This window comes from Periophthalmus magnuspinnatus, chromosome 1 (assembly GCF_009829125.3).
Source record: "Periophthalmus magnuspinnatus isolate fPerMag1 chromosome 1, fPerMag1.2.pri, whole genome shotgun sequence".
Lineage (NCBI taxonomy): Eukaryota > Metazoa > Chordata > Actinopteri > Gobiiformes > Gobiidae > Periophthalmus > Periophthalmus magnuspinnatus.
Genome location: NC_047126.1, coordinates 6066284 through 6081463, shown reverse-complemented (window position 1 = coordinate 6081463; position 15180 = coordinate 6066284). Strand labels below are relative to the sequence as shown.

Below are 15180 nucleotides of genomic sequence, written 5' to 3'. Positions count from 1 at the left end.
CAGAGTTCCAGGTTAAATAGTAACATTTATTTTAAACTGCATAAACTTGAGTTAGGACTTCTTTTCATTCACTATAAAAGGAGCAATATCATTTCATTCACTTGAAAAATTCACTTCAATAACTTTCCAGCCTTTCATTTGCAGGTTTTACGTTTTAAAGTTCAGTTTGACATTAAAGGAGCAAAAAGGTGAAGGAAAAACAGCAGGAGGCTCTGCAGGGAGTGGTTGATTCAAACCTCATAACCTGAGAAATAAGTGACATAAGTTTTTCATTCTCGTGTTAATGATTTAAACATAATGATTCAAGGCCCATCACCACAGACAGGACACATCACCACAGACAGGACCCAACGCCACAGACAGGACCTATCACCACAGACAGGACACATCACCACAGACAGGACCCATCAGAACAGACAGGGCCCATCATCACCACAGACAGAACATATCAGGACAGACAGGCCTCTTCACCACAGACAGGACATATCGCCACAGACAGGACCCATCAAAACAGAGAGACAGGTCCACACACCACAGACAGGACTCAATACCAGAGACAGGACCCATCAGAACAGACAGGACCCATCACCACAGACAGGACTCAACAGAACAGACAGGCCTCTTCACCACAGACAGGACCCAACGCCACAGATAGGACCCATGAGAACAGACTGACCGGACCCAACATCATCACAGACAGGACACAATACCAGAGACAGGACCCATCAGAACAGACAGGACCCATCACCACAGACAGGACTCAACAGCACAGACAGGACCCATCAACACAGAGACAGAACAGGCCATTGTCCACAGTAAAGGACCACGGGGGCTGCAGCTCCACCTCTGGACTAAATCTACAACAAAGAACCTGCATAATTTCACCTAAATGTTAGAACTGAACTTCCTAAATCACCTGTTTAACGTAGCATCATGGAGGACAGGGCAGACACAGCAGGGGGAAGTGAACAAGTCAGAGGAAAACCAAAGACTCCTGGGAAACCTGTATAGTTTTTGCTCCACTGCCACCTGCTGGTTGCTCCACAAACTCCACCTTACTACACTAACAGCACACGTCCTGATTGCAAAGCCCAAGCTTGAACTCGGGAAATTTAGTCAGGATGTTTCCGCGAACATGGTAAATAAATGACCCCTCAAACTTTTATTTTTCAGTGTAGTTCAAAAATGTAGTGGAGTAGAAATTGCACATATCTGCTCTTAAATGTAGTGAAGTGAAAGTAAAAAGTGTCCACTGTAAAATTGACTTAAGTATAGGACAGATTCCGTTTACTTCGATTACTGCGTTACCTTCCATCACTGTATTATTTTCATTATTACATGAAAGTTTAAAATTGATCATCTCATCAGAAATGTCATGTAACACTGTATCCATGCTCTGTTAATTGAATATTTCCTGGGAAAAAAATCAAAGTCCCCTCAAAGCTTTACACAGGGTTTTTTAACAGCAGCAAGACCACGCTCTGAATACTAATGAAAGAGCTGTTCTCCCGGTAGCTTTGAAAAATGAACTTTGAGCAGTTGCAGTAATACAGAACAATGGAACAAGTTATCAGGGGTGGACAGTTGAATGAGCTGCCAGGCTAATTATGCTCTCTCCGCCAGCCCAGCCACCCACAGGCCCCCGCCCTCACACCGGCTCACAAGGTCACACCTACACAGCCATATTCAAACCAAACTCATTTCTGTTTTGCGATTTTCTTTCTTCCCTTAAAAGACCTTTGACGCCCTCAGGAAAAGTTGATATAAAACCTCAAAAATGATGTTCTGTGGATCTGGGATATAACAGTGAAAGACAATTCAGAGTGTTATTAAAAGACTTCCTCCTGGGGTGAAATCAAAGTTTATTTCTATTTTTTTTTATGCCAGATGCCATTCCTGAAGTAAACATTATTGCATATTAAGTCATATTTCTACAAATATGTCTAATTCACTAATCCCTTTTCAACAGCTTACACCAGGGAATCTCTCTAAAAACCAAAAGGGTATTTTTCAGGAGGCCCCTCTCCAGGAATCAGACTTATTTTAGCTGTGAGTGTTGTGAGAGTCGGCAGCAAGTCTTTAAAAACTCATTTAAAAAATGCCCCCATGTAATCAGGACACTCCATGTAAAGCCTGGTCTGGCTGTGTGTGTGTCCTGCAGCCGCCTGCACAAAGTGTGAACAGGTGAGTCCAGCCCTGACCCTGGGACAGGACCAAACCTACCTGTGTGTTTAGGTCCTCCCACAGCAGGGAGTGTGCGGGGAGTCTGTGGGGAATGTGCAGGGAGTGCACCAGGAGTGTGCAGGGAGTCTGTATGGAGTGTGTGGGGAGTGTACGTGGAGTCTGCTGGGAGTGTGCAGGGAGTCTGTGGGGAGTGTGAGTGGAGTGTGCAGGCGACACTGGGGCGGGACATTGTGGTGACTTCATCACAGAAAAGATTTACACTAAAATGAAGCCAGGACCAAAATGAGAACTGTGTCGTGCAAAGTGTGAGCCTTTAATACATGAATTACAAGCCAACTCACACTGACATGAAGGACAATATTTGAAAATGATTTTCACAACAGTTGTAAGTTTCAGTTGGGCTTCGTTAGCTGCCAATATCGAGGACACAAACACAAGTTGGAGAATCTGTTGAATTCAGCAAGTCAAAGCAAGGAGCTCATTCACTTTTTAACCAAAACAAACCAGTGTAAACATGTTTACATAATGTAAAATGTTTTCATGTATGAATAAATCAACACAGTAATTGTGAGTAAAATCAGTTGTAGATTCCATCCATGTTTACTTCATGTCTAGGACACTAAACTATAAAATAAATACTACAGCTGCTTTGTGGGTTCATTTTAAAGACTAGCCACTATTTAAAACATAGAAGATTTTGTTTTGAATTTCTAATTAACTGCAAATTTTTATGGCAGCATTTAATTTTCCATCTCTCTGATAATCATGGATATATGATGTAAATCTGACCAGTCCTGGCCACAGATCGTCTGCCTTTGAACTTTGACTTAATTATTACACAGATGATTTCACATTTCAGAGCAGGACACTCCAGGCGACTTGTTACTTTAGGAGCAAATACTTGTAGGTAAATGTTATCCTTTTCAAATTAAGATAGATACATATGTAAGATTTGATAAGCACATAAAACAAGAAACATACAAATCTGCATTTAATTGTTAATAAAAAAAACAAATCCCATGTTGTCTTCCCTGGACTAAATAGCGACGCTGTTCTCCACCTCACTGGGGTCCATGTACGTGTACGGAACCTCCAGGCTCTTGTTTCGTTCTTTGATTTTGATGCTGAGCTGGATCAGTTCTTCTTGAAACGTGTGAATGAGATTCAGCGGCTTCTCCTCAGAGAAGTGGAAATCAGGGTAACAGCCCAGACCAGCCTGAAAGGACCAGATTAAAGGGAGCGCTAAGTCTGTGCTCACAATTACAAACACACACACGCACGCACACACGCATGCACACGCACACACACCCCGACACACACACACACACACACACCGACTTCACCAATTCTGGACTACAGGTACAATTCCTCATTCCCAAGTTATCTTCCCAACAAACCAGAACTAAACCAGAACTAGAACAGGACTAAACCAAGAGAGTTGTGATTAAACCAGGACTAAACCAGGACTAAACCAGGACTAAACCAGGACTAAACCAGGACTGAACCGGGACTAAACCAGGACTAAACCAAGAGAATCATGATTAAACCAGGACTAAACCAAGACTAAACCAGGACTAAACCAAGAGAATCGTGATTAAACCAAGACTAAACCAGGACTAAACCAAGAGAATCGTGATTAAACCAGGACAAAACCAGGACAAAACCAGGACTAAACCAGGACTAAACCAAGAGAATCATGATTAAACCAGGACTAAACCAGGACTAAACCAGGACTAAATCAAGAGAATCATGATTAAACCAGGACTAAACCAGGACTAAACCAGGACTAAACCAGGACTAAACCAAGAGAATCGTGATTAAACCAGGACTAAACCAGGACTAAACCAGGACTAAACCAGGACTAAACCAAGAGAATCGTGATTAAACCAGGACTAAACCAGGACTAAACCAGGACTAGAACAGGACTAAACCAAGAGAGTTGTGATTAAACCAGGACTAAACCAGGACTAAACCAGGACTAAACCAGGACTAAACCAGGACTAAACCAGGACTGAACCGGGACTAAACCAGGACTAAACCAAGAGAATCATGATTAAACCAGGACTAAACCAAGACTAAACCAGGACTAAACCAAGAGAATCGTGATTAAACCAGGACAAAACCAGGACAAAACCAGGACAAAACCAGGACTAAACCAGGACTAAACCAAGAGAATCATGATTAAACCAGGACTAAACCAGGACTAAACCAGGACTAAATCAAGAGAATCATGATTAAACCAGGACTAAACCAGGACTAAACCAGGACTAAACCAGGACTAAACCAGGACTAAACCAGGACTAAACCAAGAGAATCGTGATTAAACCAGGACTAAACCAGGACTAAACCAGGACTAAACCAGGACTAAACCAGGACTAAACCAGGACTAAACCAGGACTAAACCAGGACTGAACCGGGACTAAACCAGGACTAAACCAGGACTAAATCAAGAGAATCATGATTAAACCAGGACTAAACCAGGACTAAACCAGGACTAAACCAAGAGAATCATGATTAAACCAGGACTAAACCAGGACTAAACCAGGACTAAATCAAGAGAATCATGATTAAACCAGGACTAAACCAGGACAAAACCAGGACTAAACCAGGACTAAACCAGGACTAAACCAGGACTAAATCAAGAGAATCATGATTAAACCAGGACTAAACCAGGACTAAACCAGGACTAAACCAGGACTAAACCAAGACTAAACCAGGACTAAACCAGGACTAAACCAGGACTGAACCAAGAGAATCGTGATTAAACCAGGACAAAACCAGGACAAAACCAGGACTAAACCAGGACTAAACCAGGACTAAACCAGGACTAAACCAAGAGAATCATGATTAAACCAGGACTAAACCAGGACTAAACCAGGACTAAATCAAGAGAATCATGATTAAACCAGGACTAAACCAGGACTAAACCAGGACTAAACCAGGACTAAACCAGGACTAAACCAGGACTAAATCAAGAGAATCATGATTAAACCAGGACTAAACCAGGACTAAACCAGGACTAAACCAGGACTAAACCAGGACTAAACCAGGACTAAACCAGGACTGAACCGGGACTAAACCAGGACTAAACCAAGAGAATCATGATTAAACCAGGACAAAACCAGGACTAAACCAGGACTAAATCAAGAGAATCATGATTAAACCAGGACTAAACCAGGACTAAACCAGGACTAAACCAGGACTAAACCAAGAGAATCGTGATTAAACCAGGACTAAACCAGGACTAAACCAGGACTAAACCAGGACTAAACCAGGACTAAACCAGGACTAAACCAAGAGAATCGTGATTAAACCAGGACTAAACCAGGACTAAACCAGGACTTAACCATGACATGAATGAAACTCCAACCCACATGAAAGACACTTCATGTAAAATGGGTGTGAGTTTTGTGCTCAATGACACAAAAACGACACACAATGCAGCGGAGCAGTGACCAGATGACTAGAACAGTTAGAATTGCGATCAAAGCTTGTTCTACTCCTGCTCGTAAGGTTTTAATACTCACAAAGTCTGAGGACTGCCTGCTGAGGAGCCACATCGTCGCCATGCCTTGGACCGTGGTGTCGACGTTGGGCAGTGTCTGGAGGAAAGACGCTTCGGTGGCGGTGCCCTTCTTGATCGGGGGAGGCTGCTGTAGAGTGATGGGGGTGTTGGGCATCCAGCCACCGTAGTCATACTGCAATATACACGCAGTTATGGTACCACTACTCATGAAAACGCACTGATGTTACGATCTTTATGTTTAAATGATCATCTACAGTAACGTACCTGTCCACTGTTAACAGCTCCGTGTTGAGCTGAGCACGTAAAGATCACCATGGTGACAAATTTGACCATCTCCTCCACGGTGCTGAAGCTTTGTGGGATTCCTATCAGAGTTATGAATATTACAAAATCAGCACCAACATATATATTTTTGCTATTTGTATGAAAAAAGTGATGTATTTTGATGAACGATAACTATAAGGTCGATCAGTCGTAAGCGCAGGGTTCACTGCCATTTGCTTGTTTCAACGGAGATGTTGCTTTGCCTGGAATGTTCCGCAGTATAGCTTTAAATGTATCGAATCGCTCAGGAGACAGAAGGTGACGTCATCAAACTAAGTTACCGGTAAGATCTGAGGAGAGGTGAGCCGGCTATCAATAATAATAATGCGTGTTTTTAAAGAAGCTTGTGTCGCTACAGAGTTATAATCTATGACACCCGTGGATCATTATGTTATTATTTGCAGTTTTTAAATTGCATTATTCATTCATAAAAGAAACACGTCCGCTGACTTCCGTGCTGGAAAACTGCGGTGCTCAGTGGGAGTTGACTTAAAGCCGTGATCAACGTCATCACAACAAAGAGCCGACGCCTCCTATGGATCGCTGCACATCACAGTAAGATGTAGATGTTTTTTTTTTTCATTTGTAACATAATGACGACACAACACTGCCAAATCCTACGTGCATCATCGACTAAGAAAATAAATCACTCCAAATAAATCACAAATCACTCCAAAAAAACTACTTTGAGAGGTAAATGAGAAGGAGAAATAACTATAACTCTGAAAAGTCTGAAAAAACTCTGAAATTTTGTAGAAGAGGTCTGATTTAAGGTACATTTAAATCGTAATGTAATTTAATAAATACAAAATAAATCACTTTAATGTTATATGGCGGGACATTCTAGGCAAAGTAATAACATCTCCATGAAGAGCAGCAGGTTATGGACCCACCATCAGAAAAGTCCTGCCCTGTTCACAGATTGATATTAACTTTTTTTAAAATAATATGTTTGTGTCAGTCACCTGTGCCGTCCTGCGAGAGAAATCCATGTTCATAAATGTCCTGGATCCACTTCTGCAGTTCCACGTCATCTTTAACCTCCTGGTCGTTTTTGTAGTAGTAGCTCAGCACTCCTTTCACAAACCTAGCATTTTTACAGATTTATTCATATTATTATTTTTTAATCTCACACTTTATTTGAAGCAGATGAAGTGTGTAAAATGTGTAAGAGATGCAACCACGTACAGCACGCTTCAGATAAAAATATCACTGATACTAAAAAAAAACAACACACGCCCAAAGCTCCACATCAAACATCTGGATCAGGTTGTGTCGTCAGTGAATCAACTGTCCTTTTCAGACTTAAGTGTCTTGCTCAAGGACACAACAACCTGTGAGTCATCAGAGGTTGATTTGTAGTTATTAAAGGGCCTGGATCTATATATCTGAGCAAAATCTGTCTTATCTATTTATCCATCTATCGATCCATCATCTGTCTGTCCGTCTATCTATCTATCTATCTATCTATCTATCTATCTATCTATATATTTATCGATCTATCATCTGTCCGTCTATCTATCTATCTATCTATCTATCTATCTATCTATCTATCTATCTATCTATCTATCTATCTATTGATCTATCATCTGTCCATCTATCGATCCATCATCTGTCTGTCCGTCTATCTATCTATCTATCTATCGATCCATCCATCATCTATGCGTCCGTCTATCTATCGATCTATCTATCGATCCATCATCTGTCCGTCCGTCTATCTATCTATCTATCGATCGATCCATCATCTGTCCGTCCGTCTATCTATCTATCTATCGATCGATCCATCATCTGTCCATCCTTCTATCTATCTATCGATCTATCTGTTGATCTATCTATCATTTGTCCATCTATCGATCTATCTATCTATCGATCTATCTATCATCTGTTTGTCTATCTATCATCTATCTATCGATCATCTGTCCATCCATCATCTGTTCGTCTATCAATTTATCTATCTATCTATCTATCTATCTATCGATCCATCAATCATCTGTTCGTCTCTCGATTTATCTATCTATCGATCTATCATCTGTCCATCCGTCTATCTGTCTGTCTGTCCGTCCATCCATCCTTCTATCTCTCTATCACGATAAACAGTCCTCATAAAATCTCTTTTCTTTCTTTTTCTTTCTGCCAAACGACTGTATTTTCGTTTCTACTTCAGAGACACAGAACTTGGCCACTCTCTGGTAAACGCTCGTCTTGTTGTTGCTAATTATCCGTTCAGCTCTTTTAATTAGACATTATGACAGACTGATCAATGATCAATGAAACAAAAGCAACAGTGAGGACAATGCCAGAGAAAAGTTTGTGGTAAACATTAGAGAAGTGGCATTTTAACTTCAATCATAGACTCTATTCTACCTTTGTCTTTGTATTAATCTGGAATAATGTAACTCTTGGTTGTTTTTCCTCATGTTTGGTCCCATTGTCATAATAAATCCATCTTTCAAAGGATTACCTGTGTATAATGTCCCAAAGCCGGAGTCCGTCGTCCCTGTAGTAGTAGTTGGGCAGAGACTCCACCCCTCTCTCTGCGATGTCGTCTGGGATACAGAGGGAGGTGTAGGTCATGGAGGACAGCGACCTACGGAGGATGGTGAACATGCCCTTTCCGCCAGAAGATGCAAACTACGACATACGATAAAGTTAATATTTCACAACTCTCTGCTTGGTATTTGAAGTGCATGTGACGCGATTTCACGTTTTTCTTATTTATTTATTTCATTTTATATTTATCATAGTTTTATTAGTTAAGTGGCAATCGATTGAGAAAAAAGCTGAGAGGAAAGTAAAATAATACAAAGAAGAAGCAGTGAATTCTCCACCCATGTTATCAACACGTCCATCCAAAATGCAGGGACAAAATATGTAAAAGGAAGGCATTTTTCTGGCAGTTTAAACCTTCCTTTAACAAAATAAAGGCATTTATTTATTTACTTATTTATTCATTCATTCATTTTTTTTCATTTATTTATTTTTATATTCTATTATTATGGCAAGGCGAGTTTATTTGTAGAGCACAATTCGTACACAAGGTAATTCAAAGTGCTTTACAGAATAAGAAAGACATTAAAATCATACAAATCCAAACATAAATAATCACCCAATCTGCAACCCTCTCACCCACTCGTTTGCACCCTTTAAAAACTCTCTCTCGCACTCTTTAAACACTTGCTCAGTTGCTCAGTTTCAGAACTTTCCCAATACTTTACAAAACTTTCCTGCCACTTCTCAAATACTTTCCTGTCACTTTACTCTGTCTAATAAAAGTCCGTCAGTCCATGTTTCTTTTGTCATCATAAAATTACCATTAAAAGAGTAGCTGTGCATACAACTGAAAGGTTTTTATTCTGCACTCTTAACAGCTATTATTTTTATTTTTATTTTTTTTAGTTTGGACCATTTAACACCAGATCACATGACTGCGTAAGGCTAAGGACGAGCTGCACCAAAACTGCGACGGGAAAGAGGCTTTTAGCTGTTTTGATTCACAAAAATGTAATACACTCCAAGGAAAAGTAAAACTGGATACGCTGGTGACACAATCACAATTTAACAATCTGGTAACAAACTTTTATCCACACACCTGCTCCTGTTTTTAATGTTTTATATGGATTTTTATACTTGTTTGTTTTGTTTGTTTTTCTGCTTGTATTGTGTTTTAAACAGGACACCCATGAAAAGAGCCCCAGTGCTCTCATTGGGCTCCTCTGTATAAATAAAGATAAAAAAAGAAGAAAAATATAATCATAACTACTGTGTACGTCACATCTGCTGCTCACACTCAACCAGGAAGTGAAATTATAAATAAAAAAATTAAGAAAAATCTGCGACAGTTGTTTTATAATGTTGTTTCCTCATCACAAACAAACCTGGAGTTGTGTCTTGTTTCATTCACACAAGTTTAACACACAAACTTGCATATTTAGGCTGAGTTCTTCTCTCAAACAGAAAACACTCTGTTCCACCTTGTGATGTCATCATGTGGTGATACAGGAAGTGCTCCACAGTGTTTTTAAACTCCACACACCTTCACTAGAATCATTTGGATAATTTCAGCCTTGGAATTGGCCAATCAGTGCAAAAGGGAGCTGTTAACTTAAAAAAAAAAAAAAGCACTTCATGACATCACAAGGTGGAAAGGAGCATTTTGAGCTTTGGAGATGTAGACAAACATGTGAATGAAACAAAACACAACTCCAGGTGTGTTTTCGATGAGGTAACAACATTATAACATGACTTAAAGTTCACACGAGTCACTTTTGCGTAATATTGTACCTTCAAACACGGCCACCTACTTGTGTAAAGACTCCCGTGTCTGATATGAGCAGACGTCGAGCCAAGAAGTTGATCTGCAGAGTGTAACGCGTGTGGGGGATGAGGAGCTGAGGGAAGAGACCACAGGATATAAAACATTCAACACACTCTCATCTTGTATCGTTCTTAAATCGTTCTACCTTGTACAGAGGATGAACCATGGGCATATTCCTCAGCAGGGACAGCGAGAAGACTTCAGCCAGAAGGTGAGTCCGCAGCAGGTGCACGTTGAGCTGGTGTTCGCTAAAATCTGCGCTTTTCACAAAAGCTTTCGCCACTAACCAGTCGTACTCTGAGTCAGACGGGACGAAAATGGGGTTGTCGTCTGATGGAGTCTGTTTGAGCTGTGAGTGAAAACATTTGCAGCTTTTATTTGAGAAAACCTGATGAACATTACACTTACAGTTTTCCTCGGGGGTGTAATAAATCCACTAAAGTATCAATACAATGAGGTTCAAGCGATTTGTCAAACAATTTACCTGGATGGCAATAGGCTTCAGCTTATCGTCAGGTGTTTTGTGAAGAAGAACAAGAGGAGCGACCAAATACTGCCTTTTCTCGTTGATAACATTGGTCATTACTCCATCCAAAGTCTTGTAGTCGCACAAGTAAATGTTGCCTTTCTGCTCAAAACATGCATTACATATTCACCGGTATACACTATTTATTTCAAGAACATGTGATTTTTTTGTAGATTGTTGTAAATATTCACCTGCATCTCATCAGAAAAGCTTTTGCAACCATGAACGAAGACCATTTCATCAGTGACAGGGAAGTTGTCGGGCAGAGAGGTGCAGCGCCGGATCAAAATGGGGTTGTTTCCATTCAGGTACTGGTATCCAAAGAAAGCGTCCTCTCTCCAGTGCTTCTTTACATACTCTGGACACGGGTCATACGAAAATACAAGTCAAAGTTGCTTCTCGAGCTTCATCCAAAACTGAGATATACTGAATTCAATCTAACAAACATTCTGAGTCCATGTCAAATCAGATTTAAATTAGGAAATTAAGTGAGCAGGTGTCCCACAAGGGTCTGTTCTAGCTCCTTTTGTGTTCATTTAATGTGCTTTAAGTATATCTTATGTAATACTGGTATCCAAAGAAAGCATTGTCTCTCCTGTGATGATTTACACACTCAAAACAAGTCAAAGTTGCTTCAATCAAGTTGCATGTTGTCAGTGTTTTTTTGTTGTTTTTTTTTTTTCTTTATTTGACAGGGACCATGTACAAATTCATTAATCTTACAAGGAAAAGATGATTTGTACCAGATTTAGCTACTGCTACTTTCCATCTGCAGTCCTTGGGCAGGTGAACACACATTAAAAATAGAAATACAACAAGTTCAGGGCAAATCATCAAACAGATTCTCATTACGTACTCTCTGGGTAAATTAAATGAGCAGGTGTCCCACAAGGGTCTGTTCTAGCTCCTTTTGTGTTCATTTAAATGTGCTGTAGCCTACATGTAGCCTATGTAATACTGGTAACCTGTCACGATCCCTGTCTGTCCTGACCCTTTTTTGTTCTTTTTCCCCTCCCTTCTGTGTCTGAGCCTGGAGCTGGGGCGGAGATCTTGGCTCCTCCCGTGCACACCTGGAGCTAATCTGCAATCAGTTGTACCTGGGGAGGATAAGAGGAGCCAGGACCTTACACTCAGCGCCAGATCATCCGCGTATCTCTGAGATCCTGCTCCCTGGACCTGCTCAGCTCTCTTCGGACCCCGCTCTTCTCTACCGGTACTATTCGTCCCGTCTCAGACTCTGCGACTCACGCTCTGTCCCTGTACCACAGCAAACACCCCGCTCCCGACTCACCCTGCCAACCTTTCCTCCCTTGTGTTTGTTCCCGACAGCCCAAGCAACAAATTCAGGGCAAATCATCAAACAGATTCTCATTACCTACTCTCTGGGCAAATGAAATGAGCAGGTGTTCCACAAGGGTCTGTTCTAGCTCCGTTTGTGTTCATTTAAAGTGCTGTAGATAACACATTTAATATTGTATCTCAAAAACATGGTTGTAGGTCTCACAGTGAGGCAGGAACAATGCAACACTTACCCGATATGTCAGTGCTCTTGTTGCAAAAGACTTTGTCAATTTCCTCAAAATCTTTCCACAGAGTTCTTTGATTAGCCAGCCCCTTTAGGTTTAGCTCTAACAACCTGCAGAAATTAATCCACCATAAATCCATCCAGTTTTTCTTTTTCAAATAACTAAAACGTGACTAAGTCTGCAAAAAGACAAGTAAAGACATATCCAGTCGTGCAGTTTACCCAGTGGCAGCGGTGAATGCAAACTCTGAGGTCTTTGTGAAGGAGAACTGCACCTCACAGGGTAAACTGGCAAGACCTGATGTTTTGATACAGTGGGGAAGGCCATCAGCGTACACATGCCAACTGAAAAGAAAGATTTGAGACTTCAGTGGTGCAATCAAGACACAAAATCAAGAAAAAATAACTATTTGGATTTGAGACCATGGTGGAAACTAAACTAAAAAGTGCTTGTACTAATGTTATAATGTACCTGTGGTGATATAACAGTTAAACAGATGATTGGACTACTGTCTTTAAGTATAATATTACCTATTTCTGAACCCTACATGCACAGTTTTTTTATTTAAAGTTTGGTCTAACTTACTTGTAATCTTCTGCTCTTTTCTTCAGCTCCTGTTCCCGACTATATCTACCAAGATGGTGAGTGTCGTCAATGACTCTCAGAGCTAAAGAAAATCCACAATATTATACAGTATTCTGGTATTTTATGAGGTTTGAAGGAGTATTCCAGTCCTACCTGTGGCCTCTCTGAAGCGGTGCACATTGGTGTCGTCGATCCAGCGGTAAATTGGAAACGTGTAGACCTTTTTATCAGGAGTCTTCACGCAGACCTTATCCACAAACCAAGCGTCTTTTGGCGTCAGGAGGATCGGCTGTTTGTCCAGTTCAATCAGTAGAACTTTACCGATGTCAAGGTCAGTGCATACAGAGAATTTAGATGACTGGAATAAGAAACAAAAGCAAAAGTTTTGTTACTCCCACTTAAACAAAGGAAAATGTCTTCACACATTTACAAAACGGTTGCAATTGTGTCCCAAGATGAGCACAAGAACTGCATTGCACATATAACTAGATAAATAGAGTTTTTTTTTGTTTTTTTTTTAGCATTTTCCAGGCAAAAATCTAAATATTCCTTGCAAAAAAATAAAAAAATAAAATAAAATAAATAAATTAATTAATTAAAAATAAATAAATGTAAAAATGTAATGTAAATGTAATTGAATAAATAAAATACAAAAATAAATGATAAAAAAATAAAAACAAATTCAGTAAAATTCAATAAAATTAAATTAAATTACATTAATACTTACTGTTCCTCTGTAAAAAGACGCTGCACCCTTTAGACTGACAAGCTTGGTTCGGAAACTCTCTCCATCCTCTCCCACTAATTTGATGAACACTTTGTTTAATGTAGTGGCACTAAAATTACTGCCAGTGTAAACAGTGACTTTGTATTTCACCATCTTCAGAAAAATCCCTTATCTCTCCCACAGTAGGAAGTACAAAAGATTCTGGCAAGAAACCTGACACTGGAATGGTAAACATGGTTAGACGTGTATCATTGTAACGCATCTTCGCTAAAAAGCTGCAAAATCAGATATTATTTGCAAATGTCTCACCTGGCTTTGGTTGAAATGTTGGAGTGATAACCTGATTTTCACTCACTCCCGTTTTATACGCAAATCAAGGGGCGTGTCGCAAAGGAAAAATGCTCTGACTAATGTTTGGAGCTGTATAAACAATTCAGTATTCCCCTGAAGACTGAACTGACACTGTCTAGATAAGATGCAATAATGTAAACCTTTATCTGAGCCACCATGGGGAAATTACAATGTTGCAATACAAAGGTCAAGAACGGCAGGAAAATAACTATAAGTGCCTGAGCTAGCGGTTTTTTGGTTAGGTGAGATTTCTTCCTGTCCCCACACGTATTAATAAACAGTAAAAAAAAAATGGGTACTTTATTTTGTCAGGACCTTTGTAGACATTAGTTGATTAATTAGGGATACAAGATAATGTTATTAAGTGAGTTTGTAGCTGGGGAAGTGCGGTTTTGAACAACACAGAAGTCATTTTCCTGTGATCTGAGGTAAATTACATCAACAAATCTTTTTTTACAGTAGTTAATTTCGGTCTAATTTATGGCACATTAGGATTAAAGGCTGCTTCTCTCCAAGATTCAGAGGAGGCAGTGAGGGCTAACCTGTATTTTACCCATGCTGCATGTCACTCGTGTTCATATTCCTTATCAGTGCTTCCTAGTGGAGTCCCAGCTCTCTGCTCGCTCCCTGACTCTTGTGCTCCAGCTGCAGCTTCGCACTGGGCTTTGGACAGATGCTCCAAACAACTGTCACAGTCCAGACTCTGTCCACATGTTGCTTTTATGTTGCTTCTTTGGGAATTTAACAAAAGTGTAGAGAGAAATGCACTGCGCTTTGTCACATTATCCGCGTTATTTGGTTTGTGCTTGTAACTCGGCGAATAATAAAGACGGGCTAAAGCTTGTGGGATGTACAACACTATTTCCAAACTGTTTCCAGAGTCTTTTATTTGCCGCTGTGCACTGTTAATGATCAGGTGCATTAAGCTGCATTATGCCACTGAGCACGGCACATGGAGAATCGACTGGTGCCCCTCCCATCACCGTGCACCCTTAGCATTTGCCGAAACTGCCCTGCATGCAATAAAGATAAAGATAAAGATAAATGATACTATAAAGATTTACAATAGACAAAACCTAACGCAGCACTGTCAGAAGAGTGAAGCTATGAGACTAC

General features: G+C 40.3%; 1 protein-coding gene across 2 annotated transcripts; it reads right to left on the bottom strand.

Annotated features, from left to right (window-relative positions):
- Positions 1–1846: 1846 nt before the first annotated feature.
- On the bottom strand, positions 1847–14181 carry LOC117376257 (arachidonate 12-lipoxygenase, 12R-type-like). 2 transcript variants are annotated; one of them, XM_033972674.2, is made up of 15 exons: positions 14023–14181; positions 13714–13932; positions 13140–13344; positions 12987–13068; positions 12623–12745; positions 12408–12511; positions 11067–11233; positions 10834–10977; positions 10495–10698; positions 10336–10422; positions 8496–8665; positions 7000–7121; positions 5975–6075; positions 5712–5882; positions 1847–3400 (listed from the first exon to the last, which is right to left on the bottom strand). In XM_033972674.2, exons 2-15 carry the CDS (start codon positions 13864–13866, stop codon positions 3221–3223), a joined length of 2013 nt encoding a protein of 670 aa, XP_033828565.1. In that variant the 5' UTR covers positions 13867–13932; positions 14023–14181; the 3' UTR covers positions 1847–3220. The 2 variants fall into 2 exon arrangements, with proteins under 2 accessions (XP_033828565.1, XP_033828574.1); XM_033972683.2 differs by having other exon boundaries at positions 1853–3400; positions 13714–13926; positions 14023–14150.
- Between the last annotated feature and the right edge of the window lie 999 nt (positions 14182–15180).

Coding starts and splice junctions, on each gene's coding strand:
- LOC117376257 (XM_033972674.2), bottom strand. CDS start 13,866: ATGGTGAAATACAAAGTCACTGTTTACACTGGCAGTAATTTTAGTGCC. Junction 12,746..12,986: donor AAAAGAGCAGAAGATTACAA/GTAAGTTAGACC, acceptor CTTTCTTTTCAG/TTGGCATGTGTACGCTGATG. Junction 11,234..12,407: donor CAAGAGCACTGACATATCGG/GTAAGTGTTGCA, acceptor ACCCGTGTCCAG/AGTATGTAAAGAAGCACTGG.